This window comes from Corythoichthys intestinalis, chromosome 21 (assembly GCF_030265065.1).
Source record: "Corythoichthys intestinalis isolate RoL2023-P3 chromosome 21, ASM3026506v1, whole genome shotgun sequence".
NCBI classification, from domain to species: domain Eukaryota; kingdom Metazoa; phylum Chordata; class Actinopteri; order Syngnathiformes; family Syngnathidae; genus Corythoichthys; species Corythoichthys intestinalis.
In genome coordinates, this window is record NC_080415.1 from 14,335,647 (window position 1) to 14,351,570 (window position 15,924).

Below are 15,924 nucleotides of genomic sequence, written 5' to 3' on the forward strand. Positions count from 1 at the left end.
CGCCACAAAGGCTAGTTGCAAGATTTTGTGGAAATTATTACACAGAATGGCTTGCTAAAATTTGCATAAATATATTGTTCTATGTAAAGGATGTCAGCCAAGATCGGCCCCCCCACATTTGTACCACACAGATTCTGGCCCCCTTTGCAAAAAGTTTGGACACCCCTGATGCAGAACATTGTAATAATGTACAAAGAGCATTTTGAATAGAAAATGTTAGAAAGGTTCCAGCGATGTGTTTGTTTCAATGGTAACGCTTATAGGTCTTCCTGTTATGGTCTCAGGTCAGTGTTTTTGGGACTGACATGTGCCAGCGCGGGTGCACATTCGAGCCGAGTGCAGTCACTTGTTGAGCTGTGCGAGCCTGCGAGGGAATGTTGATGTGTGTGCCTCCATGAATGAACGTGAGTATTTTTCCTTCATTCTGGAGGGTTCCAGCGCTATGTTGTAGCAGGTACATGCGCGGCCGTTTCGTAGTTTTCCCGTGCAACGGTGAGTAGTCATCGCCCCCGCTCGTCCTCGCGAAGTCGGCAACCATTTTTTACATCATATTCATGTTGCACATTTATGCCATGAGGTCACATGTTTGTTTAACATCTTTGGGATGTGTTTTAAGTCCGATTGAGTGTAAAGTGCTTAGTTACCTCCACGTTTTGTGGCCAAATTGACCGCGTGTGTGTACGGCGTACTTCTGGGTTGTGCGTGCGCATCCGCGCCTGCCCCGACCTTTGTGTTTATTGCACTGTGCAATTCATTTGTGTGTTGTTGATTATTGTGCAGTCAATTTGCATTGTTTGATATTGGCACTGATATACTATTAACACTAAACCCTAAACGCAAGCCGAAATTCAGAATTTTTGACATTAGGCTTAATCTTCGAGTTAGCGGGGGTTTAATTAGTCGGTGGAGTTTATTTCAACAAATTCCATGCAGTTTGTCAGTTATTTGTTAGTTTCAGGGGCTCCGCAGTGGCTAACCAAGCAAGCTAGACACGGATATGCATATAGATAGTCTACTAGTACTGCAAGCTCATGGAATTGCATGCGCTCGTACTGCAAGCTAGTCAATGGTGTTTGAAATGAACTCCATCGACTAATTAAACCGCCGCTAACTCGAAGATTAAACCTTACATAAAAAAATTCTGATCTTTCCCTTTAAATTAAATTATCGGAAAGTCAATGACATGCTATGACATTTTTCTGTTGTCATTCTTATGTTGAGGCAGCAAAGGGAGGGAAAAAAATGGTAAAAAGTAACTGATAAACTACTTTTCAAGTAACTTATTTTGATATGAATGTAATCAGTAAAGAAACTAGATTACTTTTTTAGGAGTAATCAGTAATGAAATTACTTTTTCAAGTAATCTGTGACAAAACTGGTCTTGACAGCTTAGATGTTGTCTTTTATTCTATTTGTGTAGTGACACGCCGGTAAACAAGTAGGCAGTAAAATGTTAGCAAACTACAGCTAATAGTTAAGTTTTTACTACATGCTATCAAATAATATTTTTACAAATCGATCATTTACTCATCTTTGAGCAAGGGTGACTTTTTTGACATTGAGTTGTTTATGTGGTCGATAACAAAGCCTTATCCATACCGTGCATGTGGCAAGTCTTATTTTAGGCTTTGAAAAAGACATAAAAATAACCCCCCCCCCCCAATCTTTCAGCGTACCTGGTGTCAGAATTACAGGTACCCCCCGCACACCATTAAACCATCAAGTTTTTGCTATTTTGAAGTGAGAAAAAAGATGTTTTGAGTCACAATCACACAGTATTCCAATGCAACTCTACGGCTAGGTGTCAAGACTTTTGTGACTTGGGGGCGTGGTTTTGCGATAGGTTCATTCCTTTTCAGTCAAGTGAGTATGCAGTAATTTAAGAAACAAAAAAACTCCCCCCCCCCCCCCCCCATCAAAAATATGGTATCGGTATCGGCCGGTGTCTGAATCGGGGTTCATTTCATTTTAACGAACAGAATAACGTAACTGCTGAAACTGAGTCATGCATTTACATCCTCTACCTGTGTAAGCACACAGTAGCCATGTCCCGATGAGCGGAGCCAACGTCTGCCCAGGTTTGGTAAGCAGGGCTACCATGCCGAAGAGCAGCGCCGACGCCGCCTGCTGCCGCCGGTTGACCACAAAGTCCTCGTCCACCAGGTCGGAAATGACCAGCTTCAGCAGCTTACAGGTTCCCTCCGTAAACACCCGGTTGCTGGTGAGGTGAGAAGACGTGAGGTGAGAAAAGCTGAATGCAGGACGGAATAACTAACACATTAAGTAAACAGAGCTCACCTGGCTATAAAGATACAGAGTAAATAGACGCGGTCAGCCCCCGCCAGCAGCATGGCCACGCTCAGTCCCAGCTTTAGCAGGAAGAGCCAGCGGATGACCTGGTAGACGCCGTGACGTTGGCACAGCGTCAGGAAGTACAAGTTGTTCAGGTGTGGCGCCACATAGGAGATGCCTGAGCGAGAAGCGGATGTGAGCAAAAGACCTTGATGCCCATGCTAACATTGAGAAATTTGTTTTGTATTTACCGAGAAGGATGGAGCCTGTGGAGGCGGAGATGGTGTCTGACAGCAGGTGCTCCAGGAAGAGAGGGAAAAAGTTGTTGTTGAAGTGGCAGTGAAAGACCTGCAAATAAGTTCATTTTAAAGGTGATTCCCTCCTGAGAATAAGCAATTCAGAAGATGAATGAAAGATTTTCATTTCATTTCATTAAATGGCCCTAATATTTCGATAGACATTGAAGAAACACATTTTTTGGAATTAATTCTAACACGGCTCTGAAACCAAAATGTTCCCATTTTACAAGTCGATTGTCAACCCACGAATGTTTTGATTCTGTGTTTACAAAGGATGTCTTGACGTCCACCAGTCAGCCAATCACAAGATACCTGCACATTCGTTGGCTTCGTTCAAACAATAAGACAAGGATATGCATAAACGGTCATGTGAAAAAATTAGGACACCCCATTAAATATTCAGTTCTTTGTTAAGAAATGTTCACATATCAATGTCTGATCTTGTTTTTCATTATCTCTGGAATAGAAAGTGATTTAATTGCAGGTAAACAACAAAAATTAACAGTGTTTTACTCATGAAACCAAATATATCAACAAAAATGTATATTCTATCTCAGGAAAAAGTTAGGACACCCTACCACCTAATAGTTAGTGTTACCTCCTTTGGCTGAAATAACTTCAGTGAGACGCTTTTTGTAGCCATCTACCAGTCTGAAGAAAGTTTGCCCTACTCCTCAACGCAGAATACTTTCAGTTGTGAGATGTTTGAGGGGTTTCTTGCATGTACAGCCAGTTTCAAGTCACCCCACAGCATCTCAACCGGATTAAGATCTGCACTTTGACTCAGCCATTCCAGGACTCTCAATTTCGTCCTTTTCAGCCAACTCTTGGTGATTTACTGGTATGTTTTGTGTCATTGTCATGTTGCTGGGTCAAATTTCGCTTCAGCTTTAATTTTTTCACAGATGATCTCACATGTTCCTCTATGATGGTGAGCTGGCCAGGTCCTGCTGCTGCAAAACATCCCCAAACCATGACACTTCCACCTTTATGCTTCACAGTTGGCATGAGGTTCTTTTCCTGGAATGCTGTATTGTGTTTATGCCAAACATGTCCTCTGTTCTGGTGTCCAAATAATTTAATTTTACATTTAATCTGTCCAAAGAATATTATTCCAGAAGTCCTGGAAGTCCTTCAGTTTTCTTGAAGAGCAAAGGTTTCCTCCTTGCATACCTCCCATGAAGGTTAAACTTGTGAAGTCTCTTTCTGATTGTAGAGGCATGCACTTTCACATCAACAGTAGCAAGAGCCTGCTGTAGGTCCCGTGATGACATTTAAGGGTTTTTGGAGACTTCTTTTAGCATCTTATGGTCAGCTCTCAGGGTGAACTTGCTTGGACGGCCAGACCTGGGAATGTTGGCCGTTGTTTTGAATGTCCTCGACTTGTAGACTATTTTCCAGGCAGTGGAATGGCTGATTTTATATTTTTTTGAGATCTTTTGAAATCCCTTATCAGACTCCTAAGCGTCTACAATCTTCTTTTGGAAGTCCTCAGACAGCTCCTTTGATCTCACCATGGTGTTTTATCTCACTTCAATAGTCAGGGACACACCAAACTAAATATGAGGTTTGAATAAGGCAAGCCTCCTTCAAAACACTGGGTAATGATGTTCTAATCGTGGGCACCTGATGTGATGCCCGTGTGTGATTTTAGCCATTTTAAGTGGGATTGAATGTGGGGGTGTCCTAATTTATTCCTCAACAGACATTTTGTTTATTTAAAATGACATTTTACAGAAAGTTATATATATATAAAAAAAACTTTTCAGTTTTAATTGTTTAGTTCTATTACTTGAATCTCTCAAGATTGTTAAAATTTACATTAAATATCCATATGACCAAATATGTTAGAGAACACACAGGTTTCCATAGGGTATCTAAATTTTTTCACATGACTGTAGATCGTCTACTCGTACTGCAAGCGCGCGGACTTGCGAGCGCTTGTACTGCAAGCGCGCGGACTTGCGAGCGCTTGTACTGCAAGCGTGCGGACGTGCATACGCTTGTACTGCAAGCGCGTGGACGTGCATGCGCGTGGACTTGCATGCGCGTGGACTTGCATGCGCGTGGACGTGCATGCGCGTGGACGTGCATGCGCGTGGACGTGCATGCGCTTGTACTACGAGTGTACCGGCCAGCACAGCAATGTTACCCACACAATTTCTTCAGAAATTGCATATTATAGTTTCTGATTGAACTGTAACATTGGTGTGATAATGCAACTTAATTTTCCATTGCGAAGTACTTATCTGGCAGCCCGAAGGCGAAAGGGTTGTTGTGCTCTTCAATATTTTGATCCTGGTTGAGGTACCATTTTTAGCCACCAATCTTACATATTGCTTTAATTTGCAAGCAAAGGAGTAAATCAAATACAGGTAGTCCCTGGGTTTTACGAACGAGTTCCGTTCTTAAGCTGGTGATGTAACCCGAATTTCCGTGTAGGTTGGAATGAACCCTTTCAGTACCCCTAAATCTCATAATAACGACCCAAAAAGTCCAAATGTAATGTACAGGTGTACCACTACATACAAAGTTAATTCGTTCCAAGACCTTGTTTGTATGTCGAAATGGTCGTATGTTGAGCAGGATTTTCCCTTAAGAATACATTATAATTTTATTAATTAATTCCACAGCCCCAAAACCTACACTAAATCCTTAATAAATACTATTGGTACCATTGCAAATAGCAGTTACACATAGCAAAACAAATTAATTATAAATAAAAATTGGAATATAATAATAGTTATAATAATAACTAGGCCTGCAAGCAGGACTGAACGGGCCCTCGCAATCTAGCGCAACTCGGACGTCACGCAACTCGGACTGTGTGCAGGTCAGGCTGGTGGCAGATCCTCCTCTCTAATTATCTCATTAGAACCTAACATGCTCGAAAGTCGCCTATTTACATTCCCACACCCAAGAGATAAAAACCCCTATTGGAGAGAGTACTACAAAAAAGGAGCCACTACTGAGCTGTGCAGCCAAGCCCTTATTCAAAACCCAAAATTAATCTTCTAACTCGGCCAATTCGACCAAGTGTGCCAAATACTGTGGCTCTATAAGCTGCCTGAGTCTCTGAAAAAAAATATTTCCTTTAAATGGCGAACAAAGGGTCGTCACGGCAACAGACAGAGACACGTGGACATGGGCCGTAAATAAGTATTTTAATAGGTCTTGAAACTACAATGACCAACCTGAAAAGAACTGAACATGTATTGGAAAAACGAGTGACTTTCTATTGCCACTAGTTGGCGCTGTAGGTTTGATGCAAATGACCCCTACAAGGCCCTTCAGGGTATGACTCTCAACAAGCACGGGAAGTTTGCCGCAGATATGTTGTATATCTGCCGAGTTATGACTGTTCAAAATTTTTGGAGAGAAAAATTATTGACAGTCATTTTCACTTTCCTGTTTGGACCCCTCCGCTTCAACGAAACTTCAATATTTTTCATCAGGCACCTGAAGACAGGTCTTAAGGCTTCCCTTATGCAGGTTTGAGGTCGATTAATTTTTTCCCTTGGAGGAGGAGTGTGTCACCGTAAAAAAGGGCATTTCCTGTTCCCACTAGGAGGCGCCAGGCACAAATGGTAAATTTTCAATCCAGTCGTGCTCAGGCTGGTATACCTCACACACATGGCAGATTTAAAATAGATTGAACGTTGTATGAGGGAGTTATCAGTCATTTTCCGAATTCGGTGTTTTGGCGAAAAAATGGCCGACTTTGGCACCCCGCCCAGGTCAGGCCCGTGAATGAAAACACACCATTTTGATAACTTAAGATTTCATATGCCTCATGAACAGTCTCGCCAATTTTGAGAATGATCAAACTAATTCCCTAGGTGCCAAGGTGTAAAATGTGCACACTGTAAATCGATAAAAAATTCACATTCAATCCAAAATACCCGAATTCCTGTTGGGTTTGGAATACGCATGCAAGAGACTTTTTGGAGCAGTTTTGTACAAGGTATTGACTCTCCGAATTTCATCCATCTACGTTGAAAAAACCTAAATGGAGAGGCCTTTTTGAAAATTTCAAGGGGGCGCCACTGAGCCATTTTGTTACATTTTTTCGTAACGTTGCAAGATTATTGAACGTTATGCAAAGCCGCATGTATGTCGAAATTTTTGTGAGTTTTCGTGCATGTTCAAGCCTCCAAATGTAAACTCCTACTGTGAACCGATAAAAATTTCACATTTGATCCAAAATACCCGATTTCCTGTTGGACTTGGAAAATGGGTGCAAGAGACTTTTTGGAGCAGTTTTGCACAAGGTATCAACTCCCCAAATTTCCTCACTCTATGTTGGAAAAACCCAATAGGAAAGGCCTTTTTTAAAACTTCTTTCTGTCGCCACTAGTTGGCACTGTAGAGTTGATGCAAATGACCCCTACACGAACCTTCAGGGTATGACTCTCAACAAACACGGGAAGTTTGGCGCAGATATGTTGTATATCTGCCGAGTTATGACTGTTCAAAGTTTTTGGCGAGACAAATTGTTGACGGTCATTTTCACTTCCAGTTTGTACCTCTCCGCTTCTACAAAACCTCAATATTTTTCATTAGGCACCTGAACACATGTCTTGAGGCTCCCCTGAAACAGGTTTGAGGTCAATAGATTTTTTTCCCTTGGAGGAGGAGCCTGTCTCGTAAAGAAGGCCATTTCCTGTTCCCACTAGGGGGCGCCAAGCCTAATGGGTAAAATTTAAATGCAGTCGTGTTCAGGCTGGGATATCTCATATACTTGCTAGAAATGAAAAAGATTGAACGTTGTATCACGGAGTTTTTAATCATTTTCTGAATTTGGTGTTTTGCCCAAAAATGGCCAACTTTGGGACTACGCCCAGGCCAGACCCTTGGATGAAAACTCACCATTTTGAAAACTTAAGATCTCATATGTCTCCTGTATAGTCTGACCAATTTTGAAGACGATCCAACTATTTTCTTCAGCGACAAGGTCTCAAATGTAAATCGATAAAATTTCGCATTTGATCCAAAATTTCCGACTTCCTGTTGGATTTGGAATATAGGTGCAAGAGACTTTTTGGAGCAGTTTTACGCAATGTATCGACTCACCAAATTTCATCATTCTACGTTGAAAAAACCTAATAGGAAAGGCCTTTTTGAAAATTTCAAGGGGGCGCCACTGAGCGATTTTGTTAAATTTTTTTGTAGATTATCAAAATTTACGCAAAGTTGCATGTATGTGCAAATTTTGGTGAGTTTTCGTGCATGTTCAGGCCTCCAAACGTAAACTCCAACTGTGAACCGAAAAAATTTCACATTTGATCCAAAATATCCGATTTCCTGTCGGATTTGGAATATGGGTGCAAGAGGCTTTTTTGAACAGTTAGGCATAAGGTATCTACTCCCCAAATTTCATCGCTCTACGTTGAAAACCTGAGAGGAGAGGCCTTTTTGAAAATTTTAAGGGTCAAGGGGGCGCCACTGAGCCATTTTTTGAAATTTTTTCAAAACGACGCAAGATTATCAAATTTTACGCGAATCTGCACGTATGTGCAAATTTTGGTGACTTTTCGTGCATGTTCAGGCCTCCAAATTGGCCATTTTCATTTGCCATGAAGAAAGAAGAATAATAATAACTAGGCCTGCAAGCAGGACTGAACGGGCCCTCGCGATCTAGCGCAACTCGGACGTCACGCAACTCGGACTGTGTGCAGGTCAGGGCGGTGGCAGATCCTCCTCTCTAATCATCTCATTAGAACCTAACATGCTCGAAAGTCGCCTATTTACATTCCCACACCCAAGAGATAAAAACCCCTATTGGAGAAAGTACTACAAAAAAGGAGCCACTACTGAGCTGTGCAGCCAAGCCCTTATTCAAAACTAAAATTAATCTTCTAACTGGGCCAATTCGACCAAGTGTGCCAACTATTGTGGCTCTATAAGCTGCCTGAGTCTCTGAAAAAAAATATTTCCTTTAAATGGCGAACAAAGGGTCGTCACGGCAACAGACAGAGACACGTGGACATGGGCCGTAAATAAGTATTTTAATAGGTCTTGAAACTACAATGACCAACCTGAAAAGAACTGGACATGTATTGGAAAAACGAGTGACTTTCTATTGCCACTAGTTGGCGCTGTAGGGTTGATGCAAATGACCCCTACAAGGCCCTTCAGGGTATGACTCTCAACAAGCACGGGAAGTTTGGCGCAGATATGTTGTATATCTGCCGAGTTATGACTGTTCAAAGTTTTTGGAGAGAAAAATTGTTGACAGTCATTTTCACTTTCCTGTTTGGACCCCTCCGCTTCAACGAAACTTCAATATTTTTTATCAGGCACCTGAAGACAGGTCTTAAGGCTTCCCTTATGCAGCTTTGAGGTAGATTGATTTTTTCCCTTTAGAGGAGGAGTGTGTCCCGTAAAAAAAGGGCATTTCCTGTTCCCACTAGGAGGCGCCAAGCACAAATGGTAAATTTTCAATCCAGTCCTGCTCAGGCTGGTATACCTCACACACATGCCAGATTTAAAATAGATTGAACGTTGTATGAGGGAGTTATCAGTCATTTTCCGAATTCGGTGTTTTGGCGAAAAAATGGCCGACTTTGGCACCCCGCCCAGGTCAGGCCCGTGAATGAAAACACACCATTTTGATAACTTAAGATTTCATATGCCTCATGAACAGTCTCGCCAATTTTGAGAATGATCAAACTAATTCCCTAGGTGCCAAGGTGTAAAATGTGCACACTGTAAATCGATAAAAATTTCACATTCAATCCAAAATACCCGATTTCCTGTTGGGTTTGGAATACGCATGCAAGAGACTTTTTGGAGCAGTTTTGTACAAGGTATCGACTCTCCGAATTTCATACCTCTACGTTGAAAAAACCTAAATGGAGAGGCCTTTTTGAAAATTTCAAGGGGGCGCCACTGAGCCATTTTGTTACATGTTTTTGTAACGTTGCAAGATTATTGAACGTTATCCAAAGCCACATGTATGTCCAAATTTTTGTGAGTTTTCGTGCATGTTCAAGCCTCCAAATGTAAACTCCTACTGTGAACCGATAAAAATTTCACATTCGATCCAAAATACCCGATTTCCTGTTGGATTTGGAATACGGGTGTAAGAGACTTTTTGGAGCAGTTTTGCACAAGGTATCGACTCCCCAAATTTCATCACTCTATGTTAAAAAAACCTAATAGGAAACACCTTTTTGAAAAATTCAAGGGGGCGCCACTGAGGCATTTTGTTACATTTTTTCGTAACATTGCAAGATTATCGAACGTTATCCAAGGCCGTATGTATGTGCAAATTTTTACGAGTTTTTGTGCATATTCAAGCCTCCAAATGTAAACTCCTACTGTGAACCCATGAAAATTTCACATTCGATCCAAAATACCCGATTTCCTGTTGGATTTGGAATATGGGTGCAAGAGACTTTTTGGAGCAGTTTTGCATAAGGTATCTACTCCCCAAATTTCCTTGCTCTATGTTGAAAAAACCCAATAGGAAAGGCCTTTTTTAAAACTTCTTTCTGTCGCCACTAGTTGGCACTGTAGAGTTGATGCAAATGACCCCTACAAGAACCTTCAGGGTATGACTCTCAACAAACACGGGAAGTTTGGCGCAGATATGTTGTATATCTGCCGAGTTATGACTGTTCAAAGTTTTTTGCGTGACAAATTGTTGACGTTCATTTTCACTTTCCTGTTTGGACCCCTCCGCCTCAACGAAACCTCAATATTTTTCATCAGGCACCTGAACACAGGTCTTAAGGCTCCCCTGATGCAGGTTTGAGGTCAACAGATTTTTTTCCCTTGGAGGAGGAACCTGTCTCGTAAAAAAAGGCATTTCCTGTTCTCACTAGGGGGCGCTAGACCTAATGGGTAATATTTCAATGCACTCGTGTTAAGGGTGGGATACCACACATACATGCCAAATATGAAAAAGATTGAACGTTGTGTCAAGGAACTATAAGTCATTTACTGAATTTGTCATTTTGCCGAAAAAATGGTCGACTTTGGCACCACGCCCAGGTCAGACCCGTGAATGAAAACGCACCATTTTCAAAACTTAAGATTTCATATGTCTCCTGAACAGTCTCACCAATTTTGAAGATGATCCAACTAACTCCCTCGGCGAAAAGGTCTCAAATGTGCACCCTGTAAATCGATAAAAATTTCATATTTGATCCAAAATAACCGATTTCCTGTTGGGTTTGGAATATGCGTGTAAATGCTTTTTTGGAGCGGTTTTGGACAAGGTATAGACCCCCCAAATTTCATTGCTCTACGCTGACAGACCCTAATGTTATAGGCCAATTTTAAAATTTCAAGGGGGCGCCACTGAGCCATTTTGTTATATTTTTTTGCAACGTTGCAAAATTATCGAAATTTACAATTTTCCGGACGTATGTGCAAATTTTGGTGACTTTTCGTGCATGTTCAGGCCTCCAAATTGGCCGTTTTCATTTGCCCTGAAAAAAAAAAAAATTAAAAAAAAAAATAATAATCCTTTGCAAAACAATAGGGCCTTCGCACGCTTAGTGCTCGGGCCCTAATAATAATAATAATAATAATAATCCTTTGCAAAACAATAGGGCCTTCGCACGTCTAGTGCTCGGGCCCTAACTAGGCCTGCAAGCAGGACTGAACGGGCCCTCGCAATCTAGCGCAACTCGGACGTCATGCAACTCGGACTGTGTGCAGGTCAGGGTGGTGGCAGATCGTCCTCTCTAATCATCTCATTAGAACCTAACATGCGCGAAAGTTGCCTCTTTACATTCACACACCTAAGAGATAAAAACCCCTATTGGACAGAGGACTACAAAAAAGGAGCGAATAAAGGGTCATCACAGCAACAGACAGAGACATGTGGACATGGGCCGTAAAATAAGAATTTTAAAAGGTCTTGAAACTACAATGACCAACCTGAAAAGAACTGGACATATATTTCAAGAAATGAGTGACTTTCTATTGCCACTAGTTGGCGCTGTAGGGTTGATGCAAATGACCCCTACAGGACCCTTCAGACTATGACTCAACAAGCACGATATGTTTGGCGCAGATATGTTGTAGAAGTTATGACTGTTCAAAACTTGTGGTGAGACGAAATGGCTTCAGTCATTTTTACTTCTCCTGTTGGACCCTTCTGCTTCAACCAAACCTCAGTATTTTTCATCAGGCACCTGAACACATGTCTTAAGGCTCCCCTGATGCAGGTTTGAGGTGAATAGATTTTTTTCCCTTGGAGGAGGAGCCTGTTTCGTAAAAAAGGCATTTCCTGTTCCCACTAGGGGGCGCTAGGCCTAATGAGTAATATTTCAATGCACTCGTGTTAAGGGTGGGATGCCGCATATACATGCCAGATATGAAAAAGATTGAACGTTGTTTCAAGGAGCTATTAGTCCTTTACTGAATTTGTCATTTTGCCGAAAAAATGGCCGACTTTGGCACCACGCCCAGGTCAGACCCATGAATGAAAACGCACCATTTTGAAAGGTTTAGATTTCATATGTCTCCTGAATTGTCTAACCAATTTTGAAGATGATCCAACTGATTCCCTCTGTGACAAGGTCTCAAATGTGCACCCTGTTAATTGATAAAAATTTCACATTCGATCCAAAATACCCGATTTCCTGTTGGGTTTGGAATATGGGTGCAAGAGACTTTTTGGAGCAGTTTTGCACAAGGTATCGACTCCCCAAATTTCATTGCTCTACGTTAAAAAAACCTAATAGGAAACGCCTTTTTGAAAAATTCAAGGGGGCGCCACTGAGCCATTTTGTTACATTTTTTTGTAACGTTGCAAGATTATCGAAATCCACACAAAGCCGCATGTATGTGCAAAATTTGGTGAGTTTTTGTGCATGTCCAGGCCTCCAAATGTAAACTGTACTAGAAATGGACAGAAATTTCACATTCGATCCAAAATACCCGATTTTCTGTTGGATTTGGAATATGGGTGCAAGAGGCTTTTTTGAGCAGTTAGGCATAAGGTATCTACTCCCCAAATTTCATTGCTCTACGTTGAAAAAACCCAATAGGGAAGGCCTTTTTTAAAACTCCTTTCTGTCGCCACTAGTTGGCACTGTAGAGTTGATAAAAATGACCCCTACAGGACCCTTCAGGGTATGACTCTCAACAAGCATGGGAAGTTTGGCGCAGATATGTTGTATATCTGCTGAGTTATGACTGTTCAAAGTATTTTGCGAGACAAATTGTTGACGATCATTTTCACTTTCATGTTTGGACCCCTCCGCTTCAACGAAACCTCAATATTTTTCATCAGGCACCTGAACACAGGTCTTAAGACTCCCCTGATGCAGGTTTGAGGTCAACAGATTTTTTTCCCTTGGAGGAGGAACCTGTCTCGTAAAAAAAGGCATTTCCTGTTCTCACTAGGGGGCGCTAGGCCTAATGGGTAATATTTCAATGCAGTCGTGTTCAGGCTGGGATACCGCATATACATGGCAGATATGAAAAAGATTGAAAGTTGTGTCAAGGAATTATTAGCCATTTACTGAATTCGGTGTTTTGCCGAAAAAATGGCCAACTTTGGCACCACGCCCAGGTCAGACCCGTGAATGAAAACACACCATTTTAGAAACTTAAGATCTCATATGTCTCCTGAACAGTCTCACCAATTTTGAAGATGATCCAACGAACTCCCTCGGCGAAAAGGTCTCAAATGTGCACCCTGTAAATCGATAAAAATTTCATATTCGATCCAAAATAACCGATTTCCTGTTGGGTTTGGAATATGGGTGCCAATGCTTTTTTGAAGCGGTTTTAGACAAGGTATAGACTCCCCAAATTTTATTGCTCTACGCTGACAAACCCTAATGTTATAGGCCAATTTTAAAATTTCAAGGGGGCGCCACTGAGCCATTTTGTTACAATTTTTTGCAACGTTGTTAAATTATCGAAATTTACAATTTTCCGCACGTATGTGCAAATTTTGGTGACTTTTCGCGCATGTTCAGGCCTCCAAATTGGCCGTTTTCATTTGCCCTGAAAAAAATAAAAAATAAAAAATAAAAAAATAATCCTTTGCAAAACAATAGGGCCTTCGCACGCCTAGTGCTCGGGCCCTAATAATAATAATAATAATAATAATAATAATAATAACTAGGCCTGCAAGCAGGACTGAACGGGCCCTCGCAATCTAGCGCAACTCGGACGTCACGCAACTCGGACTGTGTGCAGGTCAGGCTGGTGGCAGATCCTCCTCTCTAATTATCTCATTAGAACTTACATGCTCGAAAGTCGCCTATTTACATTCCCACACCCAAGAGATAAAAACCCCTATTGGAGAGAGTACTACAAAAAAGGAGCCACTACTGAGCTGTGCAGCCAAGCCCTTATTCAAAACCCAAAATTAATCTTCTAACTCGGCCAATTCGACCAAGTGTGCCAAATACTGTGGCTCTATAAGCTGCCTGAGTCTCTGAAAAAAAATATTTCCTTTAAATGGCGAACAAAGGGTCGTCACGGCAACAGACAGAGACACGTGGACATGGGCCGTAAATAAGTATTTTAATAGGTCTTGAAACTACAATGACCAACATGAAAAGAACTGAACATGTATTGGAAAAACGAGTGACTTTCTATTGCCACTAGTTGGCGCTGTAGGTTTGATGCAAATGACCCCTACAAGGCCCTTCAGGGTATGACTCTCAACAAGCACGGGAAGTTTGCCGCAGATATGTTGTATATCTGCCGAGTTATGACTGTTCAAAATTTTTGGAGAGAAAAATTATTGACAGTCATTTTCACTTTCCTGTTTGGACCCCTCCGCTTCAACGAAACTTCAATATTTTTCATCAGGCACCTGAAGACAGGTCTTAAGGCTTCCCTTATGCAGGTTTGAGGTCGATTAATTTTTTCCCTTGGAGGAGGAGTGTGTCACCGTAAAAAAGGGCATTTCCTGTTCCCACTAGGAGGCGCCAGGCACAAATGGTAAATTTTCAATCCAGTCGTGCTCAGGCTGGTATACCTCACACACATGGCAGATTTAAAATAGATTGAACGTTGTATGAGGGAGTTATCAGTCATTTTCCGAATTCGGTGTTTTGGCGAAAAAATGGCAGACTTTGGCACCCCGCCCAGGTCAGGCCCGTGAATGAAAACACACCATTTTGATAACTTAAGATTTCATATGCCTCATGAACAGTCTCGCCAATTTTGAGAATGATCAAACTAATTCCCTAGGTGCCAAGGTGTAAAATGTGCACACTGTAAATCGATAAAAAATTCACATTCAATCCAAAATACCCGATTTCCTGTTGGGTTTGGAATACGCATGCAAGAGACTTTTTGGAGCAGTTTTGTACAAGGTATTGACTCTCCGAATTTCATCCATCTACGTTGAAAAAACCTAAATGGAGAGGCCTTTTTGAAAATTTCAAGGGGGCGCCACTGAGCCATTTTGTTACATTTTTTTGTAACGTTGCAAGATTATTGAACGTTATGCAAAGCCGCATGTATGTCGAAATTTTTGTGAGTTTTCGTGCATGTTCAAGCCTCCAAATGTAAACTCCTACTGTTAACCGATAAAAATTTCACATTTGATCCAAAATACCCGATTTCCTGTTGGATTTGGAAAATGGGTGCAAGAGACTTTTTGGAGCAGTTTTGCACAAGGTATCAACTCCCCAAATTTCCTCACTCTATGTTGGAAAAACCCAATAGGAAAGGCCTTTTTTAAAACTTCTTTCTGTCGCCACTAGTTGGCACTGTAGAGTTGATGCAAATGACCCCTACACGAACCTTCAGGGTATGACTCTCAACAAACACGGGAAGTTTGGCGCAGATATGTTGTATATCTGCCGAGTTATGACTGTTCAAAGTTTTTGGCGAGACAAATTGTTGACGGTCATTTTCACTTCCAGTTTGTACCTCTCCGCTTCTACAAAACCTCAATATTTTTCATTAGGCACCTGAACACATGTCTTGAGGCTCCCCTGAAACAGGTTTGAGGTCAATAGATTTTTTTCCCTTGGAGGAGGAGCCTGTCTCGTAAAGAAGGCCATTTCCTGTTCCCACTAGGGGGCGCCAAGCCTAATGGGTAAAATTTAAATGCAGTCGTGTTCAGGCTGGGATATCTCATATACTTGCTAGAAATGAAAAAGATTGAACGTTGTATCACGGAGTTTTTAATCATTTTCTGAATTTGGTGTTTTGCCCAAAAATGGCCAACTTTGGGACTACGCCCAGGCCAGACCCTTGGATGAAAACTCACCATTTTGAAAACTTAAGATCTCATATGTCTCCTGTATAGTCTGACCAATTTTGAAGACGATCCAACTATTTTCTTCAGCGACAAGGTCTCAAATGTAAATCGATAAAATTTCGCATTTGATCCAAAATT

The 15,924-nt window shown here is 41.5% G+C and overlaps 1 protein-coding gene across 1 annotated transcript in view; it reads right to left on the bottom strand.

Moving 5' to 3' along the window:
- Window positions 1–15,924, bottom strand: part of mfsd13a (major facilitator superfamily domain containing 13A) — a 65,118-nt gene that overhangs the window by 4,192 nt on the left and 45,002 nt on the right. The window contains exons 8-10 of the mRNA XM_057827037.1: window positions 2,544–2,640; window positions 2,299–2,470; window positions 2,025–2,218 (exon numbers count right to left, since the gene is read on the bottom strand). Coding sequence (XP_057683020.1) covers window positions 2,025–2,218; window positions 2,299–2,470; window positions 2,544–2,640 — 463 coding nt within the window. The remainder of the gene's footprint in view (window positions 1–2,024; window positions 2,219–2,298; window positions 2,471–2,543; window positions 2,641–15,924) is intronic.